Source organism: Apus apus, chromosome 13, assembly GCF_020740795.1.
Source record: "Apus apus isolate bApuApu2 chromosome 13, bApuApu2.pri.cur, whole genome shotgun sequence".
Lineage (NCBI taxonomy): Eukaryota > Metazoa > Chordata > Aves > Apodiformes > Apodidae > Apus > Apus apus.
In genome coordinates, this window is record NC_067294.1 from 2,531,683 (window position 1) to 2,557,401 (window position 25,719).

The 25,719-nt window shown below is 44.2% G+C and overlaps 2 protein-coding genes across 2 annotated transcripts; both read right to left on the reverse strand.

Annotated features, from left to right (window-relative positions):
• Nucleotides 1-698: 698 nt before the first annotated feature.
• On the reverse strand, nucleotides 699-7,415 carry C13H5orf15 (chromosome 13 C5orf15 homolog). The gene is made up of 3 exons (XM_051631456.1): nucleotides 7,276-7,415; nucleotides 4,122-4,723; nucleotides 699-2,282 (listed from the first exon to the last, which is right to left on the reverse strand). The coding sequence occupies exons 1-3, from the start codon at nucleotides 7,391-7,393 to the stop codon at nucleotides 2,151-2,153; spliced, it is 852 nt and encodes a 283-aa protein (XP_051487416.1). The 5' UTR covers nucleotides 7,394-7,415; the 3' UTR covers nucleotides 699-2,150.
• Nucleotides 7,416-8,985: 1,570 nt separating this feature from the next.
• Nucleotides 8,986-25,507, reverse strand: VDAC1 (voltage dependent anion channel 1). Its single transcript, XM_051631352.1, has 9 exons — nucleotides 25,411-25,507; nucleotides 18,399-18,468; nucleotides 17,753-17,802; nucleotides 16,866-17,018; nucleotides 16,722-16,774; nucleotides 14,394-14,621; nucleotides 11,468-11,618; nucleotides 11,044-11,101; nucleotides 8,986-9,973 (listed from the first exon to the last, which is right to left on the reverse strand). The coding sequence occupies exons 2-9, from the start codon at nucleotides 18,463-18,465 to the stop codon at nucleotides 9,882-9,884; spliced, it is 852 nt and encodes a 283-aa protein (XP_051487312.1). The 5' UTR covers nucleotides 18,466-18,468; nucleotides 25,411-25,507; the 3' UTR covers nucleotides 8,986-9,881.
• Nucleotides 25,508-25,719: the final 212 nt, after the last annotated feature.

Sequence of the window (25,719 nt, forward strand, 5' to 3'; positions counted from 1 at the left end):
AGGCAATTCCCCCAATGAAACCCACTGTTTTAAGAACTTCAAGGATTTCAGTCTCATGTTAATTCCCTATGAACTTAAAAACATTCAAATAAGCTGCCTCTAGTACCACAAGTAAAGAGCCTTAATTAAAAAAAAATTGTATAAATATTTAAAAGACATTTTTCATACTTGTGAGATAAAGAGGACAAACACAAGAGCAAGAAAAGAAAAACTGTTCATCTGAAGTGCTTGGAGTGAAGTGCTTGGTGTGAGGCAAAGCTGCACTCAGCTAAAGACATGTGTGAGCAGTGATTTTATGACCTCAACTAGCAGTTACCTAACTCCAAGATTTCAGTACTGCTACAACTATCAAGAGCAAAAGGCTCAAGGCATGATTTTGTCCTCCAAGGTAACCTCATGCAAAAGTTTCAAGTATCTTCCAGGAGAATTATTAAATTGTACAACTTAAGGGAAAAAAATTACCTGTCAAAGAACTTATTAATTCCTATAGCTTAGAAGATTTCATTAAAGCCTTGCTATCTACCTTACATACCATTTCACAGATGCATAAAACAACTCTCCAGGCACCCTCTATCCAGAGTGAATTTAATCAGGAACAGAAAAGACGATTTTGAACTGGTTGTCCCATCCCAGGCACAAGCAAGATCTTTATCATCTTGTACTGTATAAAAGCAGTGAAACAGTCAAGACAAAAGACACAAGCTTATAATTGTCATTTATTTTAAAAACCTTATTCAAAATATTAAGTGATACAAGTCCAAATACAATAAAAATTACTGCAAGAAAAGAGTTTGGGGAGAGTTTGTTTGTGCTTTACTTCTTGGGGTTATGAAAAGAATGCATTTAACAGTAGGATTTAGAACTTTTAGCACTTCATTTGTAAGATACTATCATGCCTTTGGACTCCTCATGCCAACAGTTGGAAAGTTGATTTTTTCAAAATGTTACATAAGTACTTGAATGCCAAGTTGTTAATTACGGGGTTCGGATCCACTGTTATTTACATATTTATCAGTTTGAAAACAAAATCACAAAGAGAACGTACAGAAAACTAAGATTTTTATATTTTACAACTCAAGAAAACATAAATAATGAAAGTACAAAAGGTAAAAAAACAAACAAACAAAAAAAACTACTGTACCAGTAACTTGATTTACACTAATGCATAAATGTTTGTCAAAAATCAGAGGGAGCTGCCCACAGACTGGCAGCCCCACACACCATTTTTCCCATCTGCCTGTTACCTGGGTCGGAGTAACAACAGAATAAATTATTCTTATGTTCTCAGGCCTCTCCCATCTATAACAGAGCAACCCACATAACTGTTTGTCAACTGTTTTAAAAACAGAAAGCTTCAATGTATTGAAATTCTGACAACTATCTATATTTTACTAAGATTATTCAGCAAGGCTTCTTTTCCATTCATTAATTACAAAGATAATGAAATAAACACCATCAGAGAAAAGAACTGAACAGCCAAGAAGGGGCACACCTTCACAAAGGTCTTGAACATTTTAAATAAATATATGGTAGGCAACTTCTGATATAAAAAAGTTTCTACCCAATTACTTTTAAATTATTTATGGCATGAACACATCCTGAAACTATGAACTTGCCATGCTAGCTATTTTGCCTAGAACAGGACCGAGTTAGGGAACAAGGAAACAGAAAGGAAAAAAAAAACAAGCTGAAAGATTTGCAGCATCAGGATTTAAGCACAGAAAAGTGTATTTCTATTTTCAGGTTGCAATATAGTGAGATTTATGAGCCATATAAGTGATTAGCAAAGAGATTGTTAATTTGATTTAGTGATGCCGAAGTCATTATTTTATTACACCTAAAATATTTTATGCTTATTTTTTGTATTACTGCTATTAAGACTGCTCCAGACAGGAGGGATGATGCTTAATGAATGGAAAGAGCACTAATTATTATACTCTGTATCTTTATAGTTGATATAAAACCTGACCAAAGTAGCAAACAGATGTATCATGCCCTTGATCTTGCATGAGACTGAATCTCAGAAACATCCAGGTCAAAGAGAGAACATCTCATTTCGGCACAAGCAGCATCTGTAGAATACCTGAATATCATCACATGACTAGGCAGGCAAAGAGTGCTAAGTTCAGCAAACTCAGATCACAGTGCTCTCAAAACACGTAGTCGTTGGTTATTTTCAGGGAAGGCATTGCTTCATTCACATTTTGATCTAAACGATGGTATTCCACTGTCCTAGAGCACAGGCCATCCCTCCATCTTCGGCTCTGGACCAGTAAGAAGATCTGAAAGAAAAAGCAGCCAACTTAGATCATGCTGTGGAGAAACATTTGGGCTGTGATAAGACAACTCTGTCACAATTCTACATGTTACTGTGGCTACAGAACATACCATGAGGGCTCAGCCATTCCCATCCTGTCCTTGCCATCAAGCCACTTACTGGCCACCTCAGCTGCAGCTGGGCAAAACCAGTACATTCAACCCATGACTCTTTCATTTTTTGTGTGGTTTCAGAAGTACTGCATATACAGGCTATTAAACTACCACCCAGAGGGTGACATTTGTTAGTTTATTCATCTTAGCTATTCTGGCATTTCACCCTTGTTAAAAATAATTGTATTGCTGGTACTGAAACAAAGGCAACAGAAGCAGAATGGTATAATCTGATAAACTGTTCCTGTATTACAGCTCAGTGCCCCTGCAGCATCAGCAGAGCAGTTAAAGAGGCAACATGATAAATCAAAGCACTCGAGTGATCATATTTTTCAATGTCTATTATCTTCACCCTGTTTAGCCTTGTTTCTTACCAACTTCATCTAAGAATCCACTTTATTAGACAGGACAAATCTATTGGCAAAAGGGGAAATGGTACAATGAAAGTGGGCACAAGGGAAGAAAGAGGAGAATCTAAACCAATCTGACTGTCGTCCCCCACAAATACATGCCACTATCTATGTACTTAATGTACCAGTATATTTTCTGTTCCCAAAATTATTCCTAAGTGCTAAAAAGGAACAGCAACAGCTTCTCAACTAGCCAAATGATACTACTCACATTATCTCACACAGCAAAGACAAGGCACTTTTTATCACTTACCTGAACTTCGTTCAAAGTTAAATTCTCAAATTTAACACAAAGTCTTCAACATTTTGCCCTATAGACTTAGCAACACAAATTCCAGATATGCTATTGCACTGTAAGGTAGAACTTTTGGGGGTTTTTTTAGCTATGTTCTTTCCAGAGTCCACCAAATCCTCAACCAAATCAGTGTTCTCTACAAGGATAAACACTCAATTTACCACATATCTAAAACCTAACCTATGATTTAATTGCAAATTTGTGCATGCATCTGTACAAATGCAAATGTAATCTGCCATTTATAATCCTGTGCAGAAACAAAATTAGTTAATCAATCACTCTGCTATCAAGACAGGCTAAGAGAGTTGGGGCTGTTCAGCCTGGAGGAGAAAAGGCTCCAGGAAGAACTTAGAGCACCTTCCAGTGCCTGAAGGGGCTCCAGGAAAGCTGGGGAGGGCTTTTCACCAGAGAGGGCAGTGATTGGACAAAGGGAAATGGTTTTAAACTGAGAGAGAGGAGATTTAGGTTAGACATCAGGAAGAAATTCTTCACCATGAGGGTAGTAAGGTGCTGGAACAGGTTTCCCAGGCAAGTTGTGGAAGCTCCCTCCCCGGAGGTGTTCAAGGCCTGGATGGATGGGGCTTGTGCAGCCTGGTCTGGTGGGAGGTGTCCCTGCTCATGGCAGGGAGGTTGGAATCTGATGATCATTAAGGTCCCTTCCAACCTTAACCATTCTATGATTCTAGACTTGGCTCAGGTACCATTTATAGACCTCATGCTGTAAGTGCCAGTGTCCATTACTGAACTGATGGATTCCTGATGTTATCAATACATTTATTTTCTAATCTAAAATGTTTGATTTGAGTTCATGTTCATGGTGCAGATAAAAACGACAGTAATGAACTGCACGTCAATATCACAACAAGACTAAGGGGTCAAAGATTTCCTTCATGAAAAAGCTAAGTTTGTCTTATTAAAAAGTGTACAAGCAATGCAACTTCATCTAACATACTAAAGCTCTTTCTCTCCACCTTTCCCATACTTACCTTCCTCTTGTTGTGGTAGGTGACATAAACAACAGCTACTAAGAAGGCAACTATCACCAGATGAAAAAAGAAATGGCTGTCTTCTTCTTCTTCTTCCAACCCTGTGACAGAAACATCTTTTATCTTCTCATCAAGGGTCTTGATCTCCTCATTGTAATTACTAATGGTGTCAGAACCATCATCTTCTGACATGCCTAGAAGGTCGGGATTGTATCTGGAATTTGATGTCATTTCATAACCACCATAGTCATCTCCTCCATCTGACTCCATAGTTTCTTTTATGATGGATGGTGAACTATTCAGAGTGTCCTTCAAATCTGTTAGAAGATCTTCTTCCTCGATTTTAGTATCTTCAGAAGCATCAACATCCATTTGAGAAACAGGACTAGCAGTCACTGCATGAGAGGGAACACCTGGTGGAGAATCACCTTTCGCTGTGGTCATCAATTTGATTCTAGCTGTTGTTGGCAGTGGCTCTTCCCTTGGACTTGCCTCCTTTTCCATGGGGGTGATACTCTGCAAGCTGTCTGTCAAATTTTCTGATGTGTTTAGTGTTTCATTCTCACTTGTAGAGGAAATATTTTTCGGAAGCATCTCAGAGCCTGAGAAAAGGATGAAAAACAAGTCAATATTAAGCACAAGGCACTAACTTCTCTTGTGATACTTCAGCTACAAACGAAAATTACTGTGAAACATTCACTTTATGGAAAAAAAAATCATTTGAAACAGGCCATATTTCACACTGCAAACTTCTTAGAATTCATATGTAGAAACACATACTCCTGTACATTGGCAACTTCAAAGGAGAAGTCTTGAGTAGGACAGGAATTAAGGATTGGAAGCACATGCTGACTAGATTAGCATGCCAAAGGCTTCTTGAAAAATTTAGCATGCGTATTTCCCAGACTTAGAACTTCAGAGCCATGTCCTCTCCTGTTGTAGAATCAAGTGTGGTTGCTGTTTTCTACATCATCAAACTCTTTCTCCCACAGGATTTGCTGAGGTTTACAGAGGAAGAAGTTCTCAGTAAATCTCTTATAGCATTTAAAATTTTTTAATCTTTCACTATTGCTTATTTTGTCAGCAGAAAATTAGAACAAGCTGCAATGTCTCCTTCAGCCAGGATAGGAGATTCTAACATCTCTTCCCAGGCACCTATTTTCATTGAATTTGTAGAAATAGAAAAAGATTTCCAACCTTCTGTTAACTGAAATCAAATTATTGAGCTACAGGCTAAAACAGAAAGCTGAAGAACGGACACTGTGACTACATAAAAAACAAGGCGAGCATTAAAACCTCATGCAGGGGACCCATCACACATTTATCTTGCCAAAGGGAAGTAAAAGAAGGGATAGAGGGAGTTTATAAAGAGCTAATGGGTTTTTAAACCTAAAAAAAATAGCCAAGAGCAAACTATTTATGTTTATGTCACTTTCAGATTCAAATCAGGAAGCACCTTAAAAATTAGGAACTCATTTCAGACTTGCAGTACACATCATAATTTAAACAGTGGAACCATACTTGCCTTGTATTTTGGAATTCCAAACTATTTTGCAATTTTTTTATTTTAAAAAGTAACAACAGTTTCATTAAGTGCTCCCACAGATCTCCCTGGTTCCCTGGAAGAGCTACAGATTCCAGAAATGAAGCATTCAACCAACTGCCTGTGCCAAATTACTCATAACTAAAATATACCAAGGTCACTGAATCATGTTATTCATTAAAGGTGTATTTACAGAGGATCAGTTCCAACAGACTTCTCCTTCTTTACATGGCACATGCTTCCAGCATGAATTACTCTTTAACCAACTATAAAACAGAGAAGACTCAACCAGTCCCCCATGAACTAGGCATTATGGTCATTCTGCTAAAGTTTCAAGCCAACCACTTTATATGAATACAATTTTTGCTGAAGAAATTACTACTTTGAATTATCATATCGACACCAACTTGTTCACTTCTTGTGCAACTTTAGTGCATAAGAACTTAATCCCCTCAGGAGTCCAGCCAGCTAACTGCACACATAGATATAAATATGAGGAAAGGCAGCTGCAAAATATTTCATATTTATAGTTAATTGGCATGTTAGGAGAGGTAGGCAGACACTACTGCTACAGACAAGTATTGAGGGCAATAGACATTTTAAAACACAAACACACTGCTTTTCCTAAAGTGCTACACTGTATATGTATCCTCACACTTCAAAGAATATTCTTACACCATTTTAACCCGAAAGCTTTAAAAGGATATATGCTTAAATGCAAGGGGTACCTAGCAAATGCTGCAGCTTAAGAGCAAGAAAGAATAACTTCTTATTTCTCCTAAAAGAAGTGATTTGTTGTTTTACTGGGAGCAGCACTTTAGCAACTACACCACAATTGATTTATGGTACCTACTCAAAACTATGTGGCAATATGAAGGGTGGCTGCAGTGTTTACAATTACACAACACTCGGATGATGCCAGGCGTAGTGCCTGGTCTCCAGGGATGCCTCAGCTTCAGAAATAGATACTAAATGCTCAACCACGGCCACAGAACTAGCCACGCAGCCCTCTTAGGAGTCACTGAACATAAAAAAAATGTATCTCACAAGGTCAAAATTCACTTATAGGCAATCTTACTTTTTTAAAAAGCAAACTGCTCCGTTATTTGTGAAGTTAAAAGTCCCGGTTTCCTGCAGGTTTCTGCCCCACACGCTGACTCTCCCTCAGGGCCGCCCGCCCCGCGGAGCAGGCAGGGGCAGCTCCGTGGCCTGGCCCACGAGCAAGAACGGAGCTGCCAGCCCCAAAGAGCTCCCTTAACTTCCTGCAGTAATTCCCCTTCTCTTCACTGCCCAACCAACACTCCATCTGAAACAAAGGGGAGCTCTCTGCACTCGAAACACGTATCTGCTGTTAGGACTGGGTCACGGCTCAAGGTTGAAGGGAGGTGGGAGAAAGAAAGCGGACCTAAACTAGGCGTTAAGTTGCAGAATAAGCTTATTTTCCAGGGACGGGAGTGGCGTAAAACAGGCACCCAAGGAGAATAATCAGAGCAAAATCTCGGCAGCCTTAAGAGACCTTTAGGCCCAGATGAGTCTGGCGAAAAGACTCTCCCGCCCGCCCGCTCGCCCAGCCGCCGAGGCCCGTCCCGCCCACCCGCCCGCTGTGCTCACCGGAGCGGTGCTGCTCCCCGGAGCGGTGCTCCCCGCGGGCGGCCAGGGCCCATCCGCAGAGCAGCAGGAGGCAGAGAGCGCGGCCGGCCCAGGCGCGGCCCCCGCCGGCGGCCGCCATCTTCCCGGGCACCCCCACGGACCCAGCCCGGCCCCGCCCCTCGGCGCGCGCGCGGCAGGGAGCAAGCCCTGAGGGGAGGGGCCGTCTGCGCATGCGCGTGGGCGGGAAGGCGGGAAGGCTGAGGGGAGAGCGCGGGGCATCGCTGAGAGGAATCGCTGAGCAGGGACACCGAAGGGTTAGGGTTGGAAAAGGCCTGAAAGATCACCTCTTATTTAACTATCAGCCCAGCGCTGCCAGGGCCACCACCAAACTGCGTCCCTCCGCAAGACCGTGTAGATACACGGCTTGAAGTACCCACCTCTGGCGCTGCCTCTTCCCTGGGCAGCCTGTGCCAGAGCCTGACAACCCTTCCGGTGAATAAATAACTTCCTAATACCCAATCTAAACCTCCCCTGCCACAGCTTTCTTCACAGGGCAGGCGAGTTGGGGCTGCCAGGGCCCGAGACAGCAGGCAGGGCCCAGCGAGCTGGGAACAAAACAAACCAAACCCTGACAGAAAATAGGGGGGTTTCCTTCTTCCTTCAGAGAATTTTCTCTGACAAAAAATAGTTTTTCTCCTTCCTTCAGACACAGGATTTTCCCTGACAAAAACAGGAGTTTTCCTTCATCCTTCAGAGGATTTCCCCTGACAGAAAATAAGGGTTTTCCTTCTTCGTTCAGACTGGATTTTCTCTCTTCCTTCATGCCATTAAGGGGCTGGGCCCTCCACACAAAGCCACAGCCCCAGGAAGCTGTTCACAAGCAGCATCTGACTGGGCTTTGTGCTGTACCACTCAAGAATACTTCTAACAGAATGCGATAGATTTATGGAAAAATGCTCTCCCCTTCTCACCCCAAATGAGGCATTTCAAGTCTTGAGAGAAACCCTGAAGCTGATCATGAGGGAACAAATCCCAAAGCACGGATGCCTCAAGCATGAGAAAACCAAGGAGCCCAAAAATGTACAGGGACACCGAACAGAGGCTCTTGCCAGTGCAAATCAGCTAATTTTGAGCATCTGCCAAGTTCCTGTGAACTGGTTGCACGTGGTTTGTTTGGATTGCTGTAATCTGGAAGAAGACTACTTCCCCCAGGAGTGCCGAGGTAAATATCTGAGATGACACATACTAGCAAATACTCAGGAATAGCCTGTGACAAGAGGGAAGCCAGCCGACGTAGCAGGCTGTCACCGAGATGGATTTTCCCACCTCAATGTCCTAACACAGGCACACCCTCCTCCTCCACAGCCTCCTGCCCTCTGCAAACCACCCACACCACTCCCTTACACATGAAAAAAATACCAAGTTTTAATGAAAAGCCACTGAAGTTTATCCTGACCAATAACTGTTGCTCGCACCTCTTTGTTTACAGAAAGGCAATTCAACGTAGTGAATTCTGCAATGAAAGAAAGACAAACAAGTCACATTATCTTGTTGTCTCCGCAAGTTAAACACACTCGTGTGCAGTGGCCAGAGTTTAGCGAGCACAAGGAACATGGCCATGAGTGGAACTTTAATCCACTAAGTATTTTTTGTTTGTTTGGTACAAAATATGCATCATGGTGTTGCCAGTCTGCCCCCGGAGCAAGAATTAATATGACCTTGTTTTCAAGATTATTTAAGGACATTTCAGTATTTTATTCAAGTTGGGATTGGGGTTTTTTTATTCATTTTTAGTAGTGTTCAAGTACAGCATTTTGGGGTCTAGTTCCACACAAAATGGAAGACTCTAAAAACGTACCCATTTAGTTGCTAAAAAAAAGTGGTAATAAAACGAAAGTCCGTTTTCGATTTAGTGACGCAACTTTGTGATCGCGGTTACAAAGACTCTTCCCTGATTTTTGCCCTGTCTTCCAAGCTTCCCGGTCAGCGCAAGGGAAAGGAACCACAACACGGGACAGGGAGTGTTGGCTGAGTCACAACAAACCTCCTCCTCAACAGACTTACACAAGGTGGACAATCTAAAGCATTCTGGAGACAGCTGCAGGTGCACAATAACCAAATAAGACAAACCATTCGTGAGATGCCTATCTAAAAAAAATAAAATATATATATATATTTATAAATTTTTAAAAAATCCCTTTTTCAGACAAGTTTGCACACTCCATCGTGAACTGAAACCTTGAAAGTGTAGCAACATTTTGCTTATGGAATCAGTAGTGCTATCTAGTGGTCTGCAAATCTCAAAGTCAAGTTTTATACCACATTAACATATTCCTTGTGCAGGCAATAAAGGTAATCACTACCTTCCTACCTCCTATCATGTGGCAGCTGATGGATGTGACGGTAAATAACATTCCAAAAAAAAGCCTGGAATTAGGATTTTTTTTTTCTTAACGCTTTTGTCTCCATTTCTGTAACATCATCATTTTTAAAGCTTAGCTGTCTTTAACCAGGACTAGCAGGACTGACACTTAGCAATACTCGCATCCCAGACATAAAACATCGAAAGGTACACTAGATTCTGAAGGTAGCTATGCTGTATTTTCAATTAGTGATTGTAGAATCACTTATGCTTCAAATTCCAGTCCTAGACCAAGCTTGTGACCACCTGCGTTGACATTCTTGCCATCCAGCAAAGCTGACAATGTCAGTTTGATACCTGGGAAACAGAGAGAAGACAACTGTTAAATCTTGGAATGAGCTTTAAGTTCAGGAAATGCAGTGTCTGTGTTGCTGCTTTGCTTTATGGGCAGGTGGGGTAACATCATTTGGTGACCAGCCTTGTAAGGACGGGACATTTAAAAAAAAAAATGAATTTGCAGACATGAGATCTTTCTGAATTAAGAAAGTGATCATAAACCACAGTGAAAGATTCTGCTTTTAATCACGCCAAGTAATTAGATCTCTGAGTCAGATCACTGCTGCTGGTCTACTGATTGACTTAATTTGAAAGTCAAGTCTTATGAAAAATGGGAACCCTGACACATACCCACCTTTCTAAACCACTTTAAAATCCAGGTATGAAAAGGCCTAAGTCCTGTCCTGTAATATCTCATGTCAATCTCTTGATATCCTGACAGCAGATTTATTAAGCTATATTAAAACCAATTTTGCAGCAGTCAGACTGTTCTCTTCCTGGACCAGGGGACCTTGAGAAAGTCACATTTTCAAGCAAAATAAACTCAGTTAACAGGAAGCCTCCGAAAGTACAAAAAATACAATTTTTTAATGTGTGAAGAACCTGGTTGTAGATTTTGTATCACCAGAAGAGAGTATCTGACTGGTCTCTAATAATTGTCCTTGCAATAACCACCCAAAATTACCAGAGCAGTGCCTGGAAAAGTTCATCACTGGGTTGCCAAGCAGAACAGCAATGTTGCAAAGCCATTCACTTTTGGTTAAAAAAAAAAAAAAAAAAACACAAAAAAAACCCCACACAAACAAAAAATAAACAAAAAACCACAAAACCATACACACAAAAAACCACAAAAAACCCAAAACAAACAAAAATACCAAAAAGAGCCAAAAAAACCCCAAATCAAAACAAAAAACACATAAAACGAAAAAAAAAACAAACACAAAATACCCAACAAAACAAAAACAAAACCAGAAATCCCCAAAAGAACCAACAAAACAAAAAACACCCAAACCTAAAAACCCCCACCTATCTGATATTTGCACACTAAACCACCACTTATTGATGTCTGAATTTCTTCTCCATTGACTCACCTGGCTTTAGAGTCTGAGTGTACCCTAATCCGATCAGACTGGAGTTGTTCACTTTAGCCTTAAGGGGGGAAAAAAAAAACAACCCTTAATGTAAATAATTCAGTGTCTTTCTTCCAAGTCCTTCCCACTTAAAAATTATTTAACGCCTTTTAGGCAGGATAGGATTTAATCTTTTACACTATAAACAAATAAATCCAGAGTTAATTTTGCCTCAAAACTAGAATCTCCAACAGTGCCCAAAGCAGTGATCAAACATTGTGTCCCTTTCAATGAAAACCCAATCCTTTGCTCTCATGCTGCCAAAAACCAGACAAATTGATCTGTCTTCCACTATTCACCACAAAACTGCATCAAAACCATCTCTCCTGCTGCAGAGGTTGCTCCACACAAGCGTGTTTTCAAATGCTGATCAGTGTCCACTCACAGAAAAAGAGGCATCTGGGTCAATCTGATACTTGGCTGCTATTCCAAAGCGAGTGTTGCTATTCCCGGCTGTCCAAGCAAGATTCACGGCAGTTTCCAGTTTATCATTCACCTTCTGGTAAATGGAGCCTCCAAATTCCGTTCCATCATTCCTGGAAGGAATGCATCAGTCTGATTTTAAATCGCACCCCAAAACAATCCATCTCTTCCCCTCCCCCCCCAGTAAGATCTCCGTTTGCAGAATGTTCTCTTACACCTCACTTAACATCCCTGGAACAACTCAGATACATGTCCCTAGTGCCCAGTCGCTGTGCCTCAGCAGCCATCCTGCCTCGTCCAGGGGCTTTTATCAGGCACAGGAGAACTGGGTCTGAAGTGAAGGTGCCAAGTGAACGTCCAGGTCTATCAGCAGAGGAACAGCATTTGCAAGAGTCCTTCTGGTACAGCTGCACTAGGTAGCTCTCTGCTAGAAACTGAAATGAATCTTATTTCCCTTTACAGAGTGCTGGCCAACAGCTGACGGACCCCAGCCTTCCACCACTGCTACTGCACAGCGACCACTGGTCCCAGTGGCACACAGGGAATAAACACAGTGATAAATAAACTGCAAAACCTCAGGGCATGCAGATAAAAAAAAAACAACACAGAGCTAAAGACTTCTAAAGGCCTTGCCACCCTTGTAACCCAGTGAGCTGCTGAACTTCCATTTTGGCTTATTTTCCTGAAAGAGGATACAAACACACCAAGTGGGCTTTAAACCATAGGGAGACCTCTTTAAGTAAGATATTTAGGATCATGTCTAAACTATGACATTATCTGGTTCCAGTTATTAGAATACACCAAACCTGTAGTGATTAAAAAAAGGAGCACATTGAGAATCTCTCCACTTTGACCTCTTGGCCTAATTAATGTTCTTCAGGTTCCTGACAGTTGCCCAGAGTAGTGATGATGTCTACTTAGAAGTCCAGGCAATAGCAGCAGCTTTTTAAACTGTTAGAGCAATTCTTTCAGAAAAACACTACAATACTTACTTCAGATAAGACTGAAGCTCACATACAACTGCATGTGCTTGGCTCTCAAGAAAAGGAGGGATTAAAAAGGACTGAGGAGAGCTGGTTATACAGGCAGATTTTGTGCAAGGTTCCCACACAGCTCTGTCTTGACCTGCAACATTAGGGGGGGCGGTCTGAGCTGCTGTGCTTACAAATGAGGAAAGTCAGATTTAAAACCAGAAATTGTCCAGCCCTACCTCCCTCTAGTAGTTATTATTAAAAAAAAAAAAGTAAAACCTTTTAATTCTAACAGCAAAACCAGCACTTTTCAGATGCAGATTAAAAAAAAAAAAAAATAAATCACATTTTTCTCCTATGAAAAGGAACCTATTAAGGCACCATTAAGGAAAGTCACTTGGTGAAGTCCCCAGCAGATCTGTGAAATGGCCGGGAACAAAAAACAATACTTCAAGCCCCACCTAGTGAAATTATCAGCTCTGCCACAATGTCCCTGGGAAACACTGAACCATCTAGATATGACCAGTGTGAAGGGAGTTCCACACACAACTGTTTCTGTGACTAGACAAAAATTTTGACACTTTTCAAAGTGGATCCATCAAATACCTCACTAATCTATTCTTATCAATAAATCAACATTTCCAGCCGTCTCACATATTTATGGTCCTGTCTGTCAATGGGCAGAGTATGAACTGAATAAGGAAACCAGGCATCCTCCTGGAGTTGATTTATTATTCCCATACAGTAACAGCAACCTAAGAAACAGACCTTCAGGACAACCTAGAAACAGGACAGAAAGATCCGAGTCCCTGCTGCTGTTAGGAAGCTGGTTTCTGCTGTTGCTTTAATTAGGACTGTAAAATGTTTTTGAACTGCTACAGTGTAACAGAGTTGAAGGTCACTGGGCTTGAAGGAGCAACTCCTGACTCCTGAGTGGAGGGGAACCCTGCAAACTGCTGTGATGGAAGTTTTCTGCCCACATTTTCAGGCTTTGGTAGTCCTTCAAACACACTGCCTGGGCTGTGAAGGTTCAATTGTTCTGCAAGGCAGTGGGAGCTTCCTAAACCAGATCTCTGCAAAACAGCACAAAACCGAACAGAAGCCTTTGAAGGAGCAGCTCCAGCCAGAACAGTTGTTCAGCCCCCAAATGGGAACAGCCTGCAACAGCTCTGCCACATGCTAAATATCCAATTACCCTAGGGAATGGGAAAGGGTGGGTGCAGGGGGGCTGTATTAGGGTTTGCCTCATCTTAAAAAGCTGTCTTCCCCAGAGGAATAAATTGCTTTCTTATGAGGAACAGAAGACTGAGAAATTAATGTTTCCATGGAATTTAGTTGTGGTTTCTCACTCTTCATGCATTCAGAAAGAAGAAATGCTTGTGTAACTAGGTTATCAGGAGTTATGCTAAACCAAACTTTTACTATATCCTTTCAAGTACTAAAACAAACTCATATCTCTTCCATCCACTCCCTTTTGTCTGTTCTTGTTCATCTTCTGATTAACTCTTTCCTCTACAGTCAGATCGCCATTTTGTTTGCTTTTGACATGGGCGAAAGGAAGGCATCACTTTCATTCCAGCTCTCACAAAGAATATGCTTGTAACCCACTTGTTTTATTATTCTGCTAATAGATTCTAATAACCTTTTTCTGGTAGAAAGCTGGTGCGTCTCTGGGTGCTCAGGGAATTCCAGTTCTTTCCATCGTGTACTCCCTAACCCACAGAATTCAAAGAAAAGCTAATGGAGCTAAAAACATGCTGCTTGTCATCTTAAATTAAAAAAAAAAAAAAAAAGAAGAAAAAAATCATTTCAAATCACCATTTCCTCTTTTGCCACTGCTGGAACCCCCTTCCATTGTTCTAGTAAGCAGCAAAATCCCTCCTAACTCCTTTTTAATGCCCACCTGCTGATACTCACACATTAGTATGAAGCTGGAACTCATCAGTCTGATAGCCAACAGCAAAGTTGCTTTGGGTCACCCTAGACTTGGCTGTCTCAAAAGTGGTTTGGTAACCTGCCAGCCAGCCCTCGTAGCCCAGCACCAGGGCCCCTCGGATTGAAGGGCCGGCGATATCAAAATCCATGTCGCAGCCGATGTTGATGTGATCCGTTTTGTACCCCGTCTTCACTTTAGCACTCTTCTTCCTGAAAAGAAAACCAAAGTCTTTTCTCTTTGAACAGGTGCTCTCATAGGTAGCAATTTAGTCAAATCAAGTTATTTTAAGTCGAGTGGAATAGTGCTTGAAGACAAAGTTTACACCGCTGGAGAGCCACACGATACGTCACCTTCTTACCTTTCACACTTGCAAAACCCTAGTTCAGCCACAGTGAATTATTTGCCATCAAGCACTAAAATGCAGAGCAGTGCCTCACTAAGCACTTCTGGGCTGTGATCTGAAAAGCAGCAGCACAAGCCAGACAAAACCAAGGCCACATCTCCAACTAATCTGATGGTCTGGGAAGTTTGGTAGATGCAGGGAAGGAATGGAAGCAGTAGCAGTTCCCAGGTTCGCCACGGAAAGTCAACAGTAGTTGGCCTGTCGCAAACGAAGAATGTTTAGACAATCTTTGTGAACTGGGACAGTTCACTTCCTGGGACAGACAGCAAGGAATCACTTCTTTGCCCCCAGTGTCCTGAGGGAAAGTCTCTGCTGCTAAGGAAGGAGGCTGCTTCAGTGGCTCTGACACCAGCTTCTCCTTAGGATGCTTGATGCAGTTGAATGGCTTCAGCCATGAGAGGCTGCCAGGTTAATGCAGAAGTATTTCCCGAGTCACTTGCTTCTTTTTGTACCATTGCCCAGAGCTCTCTCCTGTGTCCCTAGGCTGGCTTACATCAGGTGCAGATCCTCCCAAGGCAGGAAATTACATCTAATGTATTCAGCTACTCTTATTTCAGATTTTTCTCTTTTTACCTCACAAGTGCCTTCTCTCTTCAAATGTTTTACTGACATATTTCTAGAAAAGTCAGGCTAATCTGAAGTTTTGAATCAACCTTCCAACAACTGTGTCAATGCTGTGTCAAACCCAGGCTGAGATGGCTTTTTTATTATTATTATTTTGGACTTGGGAATTTCTTGTGTTTTGCAAAGCCCAAAATAAGGAGCAGGAGTCCCAAGGAAATTCAGCATTAGCTCGTGTGCAACATGGGTGACAGTGAGTGGCACCTCCCAGCAACGTCAGCAGGGCCAGGGCCAAGCTAACACTGAGCACTCCTAGAAATTACTTTCCCTGATGAAAGACTCATCACAGCCAGTGAGTAGTAAGGAAGGAGGAGAAGATGACTCATATCCAGACACGATGCATCCTGGTCAAGCTAAACCAGGTCACGCCAGGGCTGAATTTCACTCCATTTATTCCGGTTATAACAACAGTTCTCCCACCAGGCAGTTGTTACAACTCAGCAACTGCAGCGCCTGTGAAGTACCTAAGAAACACCTATAGAGTCACTCTCATCCATATTTATTTCTTTAAGAATCCTACCAGTTAAGAAATAATTATCAATAAAGACTAGAGATTACTCTGGTTAATAAATACAAAAATATCTAGTTCATGTAAAGCTGGGAGTGGACTGGCAGCAGTTTGCAGGGCAGGACACAACCCAGCAGCCTGCAGTGCAGCTTGCTGCTCTGGGAAGCTGGTGGGCAGAACGGTTTGACTCTCTGGCACCACTGCTTGCAAAAAGATAATCAGGGGAAAAAAATAAACCAACATCTAGAGCTACAGCTGCTGCATAATCCCTCTGGCCCACATAAAACACAGCATCCAATGGCTGTGTCAGAAATACCCACCACCAAGGCCATCAAGAATTGAGATGATAAATTCAGCTTGAGAGAAGAGCCCAGTTACTGTGATGACCTATCAGAGCTGTGCCCAACTGCCTCCTGCAGCTTGTTCAGCTCTGCAGTACAGCTGCCTTGTTCAGTGCTGTTATCCAGAGAGCAGCTCATCCTCTGTCATGGCCAGATACCAGCAACAGGAGTGCAAACAAAACCCTTTTCTTCCCACAATAATTCTTACTATAATTTTCAAGTTATTGTATTTAAAAGTTTGCTTGCTCTATCTTGGGATTAAAAGGGGATTGCTAATACTAAGATTTAAATCAGATGTAAGTTATTTCATTATACATAGGCTGATAATCAACTGTCTCAGTATCTTAGCACAGAAGGAGTAAAGAAGCAAGAGAGTATTCTGGAAAACTAAAATAAAAAAGCCTTTTTTTGTCACTTAAGCTTACTCACTTCTTACCCAGTGTTAGGAGAGAAGGAGGAGTCAAAGGTCAGCTTCAGGCCACGTGCAATCTGAACAGAAAAGAAATGCACTGGTTGGATTCATAATTAAGAGATTAATGTAAGTTAATCTGTCAAGTGCATCTTTTGAGCCCCAGATTACCTTATCTTCAAGCGTGATCTCGGTGCCTAACGTGTTGTCCGTGTTCCACTTCTCTGTGAACATCAACCCGTATTCCACCCACTTGTATTTTGTTTCCAAACTGCCGTTGACTTTGCTTGTTTCTGAGTTTGCTGCACCTGAGCTTGTAAATTCCTAAAAGAAAAAAAAAATATATATATATATATACACCTAAATATATATATATGCAAATACATATTTGCATGCAGGCAAATACTGATATTTGTAGAACAAATTAATCATTATAATTAGGGATACTATTCAATACTGCAGATTTTTCAGGAGATTTAAGAACACTGATTAAGTCATAAATATCGACACACTCTTGCCTCACAAAAAATAAAAATAAAAATCAATGTCAGGGAGAAAAAGCCCTGCATGTCAGGGGAATGGATCCAGGACAGGAACATGGGTAACCCTTCCCAGCAGCACAGAGCGAGGTGCTGGGCTGTGCAAGGTGTGTCTGAATCAGCACACAAGTCCACAAATGCTTCATATTTTCTAATTATTAACTCAAATGAAGTTCCACGGTGACTGCTGAGGAACAGGGTGTGCAGCACAGAAACCAGCTCAGGTCAGCTTCTTCCAGCCAGGCAGCAGGGAGGCAGTGCCACCGCCTCCCAGCAGCAACAGGATTTTTACAGTAAGCAATTAGCAGGGTTGCAGAGGAGCCCTTCACTGTATCTTGCACTCTGATTTGTCTCATATATTATACAAAAGTTATAAATTCAGAATAACTTGCAAATTTATAATATATCTGAACAATGGTAAGGGGAGAGTAAGGGACACATACTGACTTTCAGAAAGAAATTTACAGCACCTACAAGAACACTGCAATGTTTTGGATTTCAATGTGTTTCCAGACTCACCAGTCCATTTTCAGATCTTGTTTTCAAATCAAGTTTTATTAACCCAAAACCTAGAAAATAAGTTAAAAAACCATGAATTATATATATATAATTTGAAAAGCATTTCTGATTTCTTTCTTAAAACTCCTTTCTAAATTACCTGTGAAGTATTAAAACAATAAACCAAACATAGCAAAAATTATAACAATAAACCAAACCCACAGTTATCAAGCTGTATGTTTTGATGAAGCAGATTTCACAGCTCCTACTCACTCCAGACAGCACTTGACTCATTAATCCCACTGACTTTGGCAATATAATTGGGACCAAATTAGGAAATAATGTCTTTATTCCTACTGAGCAGCATTTTCTTCATTAAGCAAAGTACTGACATCAGTGATCCTTATCATGATAGAAGAAAACAGTCAAAATACAACACACAATTATCTTTCAAAACAGACAAAGAGTCCCATGGGGAACAGGAAGAGTTTTGTGGGGGAAAAAAAAAACAACTCAGCCTCCCTCTCCAGCCAGCAAGAGCAATGGGAAGCTGTGACAGAAAATTCTCTGGATTCCAATGGAAATTATTGGAATTTAACAGAAAAGAGCAGTATGTTTCAGAAATCAGGTAGACAATGAAAGAGCAAACTTTTTTGGCTTTATTTACCATATCCCTTGGTGAAAATATCTCTGGCAGATTTGCCCAGGTCAGCATAAGCAGGTGGAACATCCATTTTCTGGGGAGGGGAAAAAAAAAAAAAAGGAAATTACAGTGTTGAGAGTCTTGTTAATTTAATTCATTGAAGCAACAAGCCACTTAAGCCCAACTCCTAAGTTTCAGGCAGTGTTATTTTCTCTCCACCACCAAACAATTAAACACATCCTGACAAAAAAACACCTATGGCAAATAGTGTGATTTGATTGTGTTCATCAGGCAGCAGAAGCAGCCACCCTGCATTTGCCACTGAGGACAAGAAACAGGTTGCAGAACAAATAGCTATTTATCTATAAGAAAAGAAACTCTGCCTTTCCAAAGGGGTAACTGCTGTTCTCTTATCAGGGTAACTGCATGAGTGAACGACTTATTTTTTTTAAACCATTTATTGGAGACATTTCTTCTGTTCCATGCAATGGATCTATGCACTGTCAGGAGAAGCAGGAGGGCTCCAAGGCATCCATCCACTCAGGAAATCTAGCCAGGACAGGCATCTCCCTCCCCCTCATTCACAGCAGCAAACAGATCTCATTAACATTAGCAAAATCAATGCCTGGCCATTCTGCACCTGCACTTTGCTTTTACTTTGGTACTGCTCTAATGGCTCCTCAGACATTGACTTGCAAGTGGTTTTCTGTTCATCAACTGGGGAAGTGCCAGGCTTGCTGGGAACACTTAGGACTGCAGGGATGTTACACAGGGAGTCGGGCAGTCGGCCACAACCCCACCTCAGTGGCCAAGGGCAACTCAAGCTCCCTGCAAAGCCTGGAGGAAGGCACCAGCCCAGTGGCACAGACACAGAGGGCCAGTGTTCCCCACCATCTGTGGTTGCCCACATTGCCATGTAGGTCCTCAGTTTCCCCATCTCCAGCAAGCCCTGACCATCCTTAGTCAAGTGGCCTCCTGGACATGAATGCACCCCATGTTGTCAGCCACTGGAATATTGTCTGATCGTATCCAGAGGAAAAAACTGGATCCCGGGAGGAACAAACCAACCAAATCTACTTCCCTATCCAAGTACAGCAATTTGTTCAAGAGAAGCAAAGTCAATCTGAACTGGTGTGCACCTTCTGTCTTTATAGAGAAGACTTCATAATTTTTAAAAAGCAAAAGAGATAAATCATACCTATAAAGCTCATCCTCCCCATATCAGGTGTTGCAAAAGTAATAAGCAGCTTATGACACAAGTGTGCAACAGCTTTTAAACTGGCCTGCCAGTCCTTGCTCCAGACGACTCAACGTTTGCAGGAAACTGTTCCTTTAAACCACAAACAAACCAGCCAGCTCTGAATATGAGAGGTGCTCCTCACCATCCTCCTGGCTGCAGGCTGGGATCCAGTTCTCGGGGCAAGCACATCACCCAGGGGTAGCAGATAGGGAGCCCAGTGCTCCCCCAGGGCCCCAAGCACTCCAGCCAACAAGCTGTTGCCTGTTAAAGCAGGATATTGCATAAACGAAGAATCCCTACCCTAGAGGGAACAAAGTGATCTGGTGGCAAAATAAAAGCAAACAGTCTTCTCAGAACAGAAATATCGTAGGATACAAGGGCACATAATGTGATGTAGCTTTAGTTGTGGAGACTACCTGGATGCAGCAAGAAGTCCTGTCATTTCTTTTCAGTCAAAGTTGAGTAATGAGTTGCAGCCAGCTAAACAGATACATTTGTAGATATAAGTATTCCATATTCCAAAGCAGTTTCAGCTGCTCGTATCAGACCTGTTTCTCTTCATTAGTTGTGCAAACATGAAAGTTGGGATGTGCCCAGCACCAGGATAAGCACCAGGAGAAACCATTTTAACAGTTGATTAGATGTGGTTCTGGAAACATAGAACCAGCCTTGAAAGAACAAACAAACGAAGAAACAAAACAAAAAAAAAAACAAACACAAATCCCACAAGAACTCCTACTCCAAACCAAGTATTATACAGATTTCTTTAAGTAATTCCTCTGCTCCTTATGAAAGTCCCTAGAAGCAGAGTACAATGACCTGCCTGGAGATCAGACGGTAAATCCAGAGCTAAGGCAGCGCTTGGGCAAGGGATGGCAGGAATCACCACGGGCTGCATGTGCTCAGGAAATGCTTCTTTCCTGCCAGGGCAGCCCAGTCTCACAAGATCCTTCTGATGGGCATTTCCATTTAGCATCACCAAAAATTAAAAACCTTAAGAAGCCCTACTTCTGACAAAGCAAGTAAGCCTTGCTCCAGGAGGTAATGTCTGCTCTGCACTTTGGAATCTCCCCAGGACATTGTAGCAACACTCCCTTGGAGTCGCTTCATAAAATCAAAATATTTCCTTGAAAACTAAGTGCTGCAATACTTTTGGTCTGGATTGTGTAGGTTGTGGCTTTCCCTCATCCAAGCTGTTGAAGCCCAGTTTTGCTTCTCCTGGTACCTGTGTCTCTCCCCATGCTCTGAGCAGTGACACACTGCTCCCTGCTGCAGGACCCTGGGAAATGGTGAGATCTCCACTTAGGCAACTCCCTTAATTAAGGGACAATACTGAAAGGCAAATCCCTGCCAGCTGTAGGGCACGTCATGTAACGCACACAGAGCAAGGTGATCACAACCGTCGAGTGTGGAAAACACTGAGAGCTCAGTACCTGGTGCTGAACCTTGCAGTTGTTGGCAACAACAAGAGTAATTCTTTCTGTTTGCAGTGGTTAATCAGCAGCCTCTCATTTAACAGATGGAAAACAAAACTGATGACATGCTGTGCAAGTGCAGTTGTAAGACAAGCATGCTTAGCAGATTCAGACTCTTAAAGGATCAAGGAATGGCCGTGGCCGAGTGCCCTTGCTTTTCACCAGTGGGATCCCAGCACATTAACTCAGATTAGGTTGGGACTAAACGAAGTCATTGCTTTTATCCTCATCCAACCGTGCAAATAGCTCTGGGTGGCTGAGGACCCCAGCTCCCCCAGAAAGCAGGCCAAGATGAATATACAGAACGTGTTCTAAGTAAGAAAATATTTTCCTTTTCTTGAGTAGGAAATATTGCAGTGCAAATCGTGACTGAAGGAAACCTGAACTGGGGAGTTGGCTCCAAGTGCTGTGAGCACCACCTCCATGGATGCCTGATGCCGCAGGCAGGAGTCAGGAACCTGCCTTTGGAGCTGCAGGACTCAAGAGCCAGCCCCAGTGAAGAGTCCATTAGAGATTAAGCCCTTCCAGCAAGGCTGAATTGGAGTGTTTTCCAGTGTCACAGATGGCAGAGTTTTCACCATAGTTCTGGGCAATTAAATCAAAATCAGCCCAACAGGCAGCAAACCCCAGGGTGCCCTTGGCAAATACAAGGACTGGCTGCAACCAAAGGAAAACTCATCTCTGCTGAATAACTCTCTTAGGTGTCTAAGCTAAAGTTTCCCTACACAGACTCACCAACTTTATGATAGTTACATGAGGGGAAGGAGCAATCTAAAAAGATAAGTATAAAATCCATGATAAGAATAAAATTCCCAATAAGACAAGGGGAGTCTATCTGGGCTAAGAAAACAACAAGGTTGGTTTTAACCTTAGTCTAGCCACATTTTTTCCTAATAAATTTGAACTTGTGTACCATTTATTGATGGTAACAGAAATTCTGAACATTTCAGTTACCCGTGTCCACATGTGGCTTCCCTGCAAGAACAGTAACTGCAGAGCTGAGCCCTGACAGCTGCTGGGGAGACATCCCACTGGTGTGTGGGCTCAGGGGGAGACACAGCAGGGGGTTGTGAGACCAGGGCATGGGGGGAAAAGCACTCAAGGATTTCTTGCCTCCAGATAAAAAAAAAAAAAAACCACCTTATTAATGTATTTCTCATTTATCTCCCTCATTAAAGGAAGTATTAATCTTTGCTATGAAGCAACTTTTAAGCTCCTTTCTGGCCTGTGCAGTGTCACCTCCCAACCAAGACATGCTGTATCAATAAACAGCCCACAAAGGGTGGTGCTTTAGCTCTTGGGCAGCACAGGGCCCAGCTGTCTCCACATGCCACCACGAGCTGGCCAGAGCCACCAGCTCTACATGGCACCAGCGTCCCCATCCCACCCTCCAACAGCCCAGGTGAGCACCATGCTGGTTCCATAGTTTGGGTCCTACAATTCAGGTCCCAAATCCATTCAAGTCATGACTCCAGGCTGCTCTGAATCAAGGGTCAGGAACCTAATTGTGCAGAGATGTTAACTGTAAATATGGGAGTAGTCCCACTGAGGTCAAACACCGTGTGGAACATCCACAAGTCCTTTGAGAAGCCAGTATCAGCACGTTGGTTTGTAAACACTCTGCCCTATGGCACACAACACTTAATAACTCTTTTTGCCCCAACTTGCTGCTGTGCCCAAGTCAGAATCCATGCACCTCTATGACTCAAAATTTAAGACTCGGGAGTCCACGGTTTCCCTCATGCAGGTATTAGCAAGCCCATCTCTGACACCCACAGGAGCACAACCTTCCCACCACAGCTTTGCTTGTCATTTACATACATGACAGAGCAGATTTAGCTTTTAAAGGTTGGGTTAAGCAGCATCTCTGTAGCCTAATAATTGTTGGAGCACAGAGGAGATAAACACCTTACAAGCACACACAAATACGATGATTTGGTCTATGCTGACATTTATGGAATTAAAGAAAGGGCCTGTTCTTAATTGCATGGGTATAAATTAAGAATGACAACGTTGTACAGGAACCCCTTATTAAACTACAACATGCAAGCCTCAATTAAACAGCTGGGGGGTACTGCAGCCTGCTGTAGCTGCTGTACTTACCAAAACTGCAGGGGAAGAACAAAGACCCACATACCCTGGGCGTTAAATGAAACGCTCAGGGGAACTACCGGTTCCTTTCGGATACCTGCCGAGGCAGCAGCGCTGCGGGCCCACCCTGTGCCACCAGCGCGGGGCAGGGGCCGGGGGCCCGCGCCCAGCACGGCGCTCAGGAAGGGACATGTCGCTCCTCCCGGCCAGCGGCGGCAACACCCTGCGCCAGATCAATGGGGATGACTAATTACAGGGGCGGTTTCTCTTCCAGCACAGTTTGACAGCTTGCTCCCCTCCAGCAGAGGAGGAGCACCCACCACACCACAGAATCACAGAATGCTGAAGGTTGGACCTTAAAGCTCATCAGGTTCCAACCCCCCTGCTATGAGCAGCAACACCTCCCACCAGACCAGGTTGCTCAAGGCCCATCCAACCTGGCCTTGAACATCTCCAGGGATGGGGCAACCTCCCTGGGCAACATATTCCAGTGCCCCTCTGCCCTCATGATGAAGAATTTCATCTTGATGTCTCACCTAAATCTCTCCTCTTTCAGTTTAAACCCAGACACAGATGCTTTCTCTACGCTTAACAAGAATCAATGAAAACCCCTAGAAGGTGACTTACCCCACTTGAGATGCCAGCTGCCTGCAGAAGTGCTAGTTTGCTCCTACTATACTAAGGCAGGTGAAGGTGACTGTGCCTCTCAGATGGGTGTCTGCATTTTCCCAGTTGCATCCCAATAAAAGCCAGGGATGGGGACAGCACTCTCACAGCTGTAGCAACCAACAGGCATGTCCCACGCACCATCACTCCCATCCATGCCACCCAAAACACGGGCAGGAGTCAAAGTTATAGACTGTAGATCAGCATAAGCCTTCCATGGGGAGTTCTGGGGGGAGGGGTTATTCAGGGATGACTTTTCTATCACGCAAAAGCCTGTTTGCCAAGGAATGCTGACAAAATTTCACAGCTGAAACTCCAAAAGACAGGTGATTATTCAACCATCCACTGCACCAGAAAAAACAACTGCCAAGCACTTCTGATCCCCACTAGAATCACGGACTCCCAGACTGGTTTGGGTTGGAAGGGACCTTGAAGATCACCTAGTTCCAACCCCCCTGCATGGGCAGGGACACCTCCCACCAGCCCAGGTTGCTCAGGGCCCCATCCAACCTCCCCAGACCACCTGAGAACAGAGCTGGGATGTGCTTCAGCCAGCATTCCCATGAATATTCCCCAGAGACACAACCCTGCACTGGGCACTAAGGATGACTCAGCTCCGCTTCCTTTTCAGAAAATTTTGGTGGGATTTTGATTTTTGGTGTTTTGTTTTTTTTTTTAACAAATGCCCAACGACTGAACGAGCCTTTCACCCTCCAGCAAGAGCTGTTCCCAGCGAGGGCTGTGACGAGGCAACTGCTGCTGCTGCTCCCTGCGCGGCTGGGGAGGGGACAGACGAGCCCTCGGGGTTATCAAACTGACATTATTCCCCCCTTCCCCGGGGCAAAGAGCTACGCTTTGGGAATAACCAGGATAAAATGAAATTAATAATTATTTAAAAAAAAAAAATAAATCATCCGTTTGGCTGCCCGGGGTGGGGCTGGGGCTCTTGGTGCGTGTCAGGGTTCATTTGCCAACCCGGGACAAAGCCCCCAGGGGTGCGTGTGGACGCGGGAGGTGGAAACGGTGTCAGCGCCAAAACGGTGCTGCCCCCGGGCACGTGCAGCCGCCGCTGCTCCCTGGGAACGGGGCGGGGGGGGAAGGAAAAAAAAACCCAAACCACCACGATCCCCGCTTACGAAAGCGCTTGTCGGGAAGCGCGCACGCACCTGCGCGACCGGCTGACCTTTAAATCCCCGTCACGGGGGCCGGCGCCGGGCTGGAGGGATGGCTGGCTCCGCGCTCGGCCGCCCCCGGCACCGCCGACGGCCCCGCGGGTGCCGGTCCCCGCTGGCCCCGCCGGCCCCGCCGCCCTCCGATGTCACAATTCCCGCCGCGCCTCCCGCGCGGGCCCGCATTTCGTAACGGCCCCGCGTTGCGTAATAAACCGGTCCTGCCCCCCGGGGGGGCCGGAGCCCTTCCCGCCCGCCGCCGGGTCTCGCCGCTCGGCTGCCACGGGCCCCCCCGGCGCCGCTTCGGAGGGGGCGGCCCGAGGGCGAAGCCCGAACCCCCCCCTCCCCGGGACCCCCTCCCTCCCCGGGACCCCCTCTCAAGCCCCCGGCCCTACCTGTCCCCGCCGCGGCGGCCGCAGCCCCGCTCCCCCCTCGGCCTCCTCCGGCGGCCCCGGCCCGGCGCTCCCCGGGCTCGACGGCGGCTGCGTGACGGCGGGCGGGGACAGCGGGGACGGGCGGGCAGGGCCAGGGGAGGGGCGGGCGGCGGGGCGGGCTTTGCCGCGGCGGGACGGCGAGCGGCCGCGGGTCACAGCATCCCCGAGACGCACCCAGAAGCCCCCCGGTACCGGACGATGCTTCCCCAAGCCACACCCGGACCGCACCGGTCCCCGGGCACAGCATCCCTGAGCTGCACCGGTGCCAGC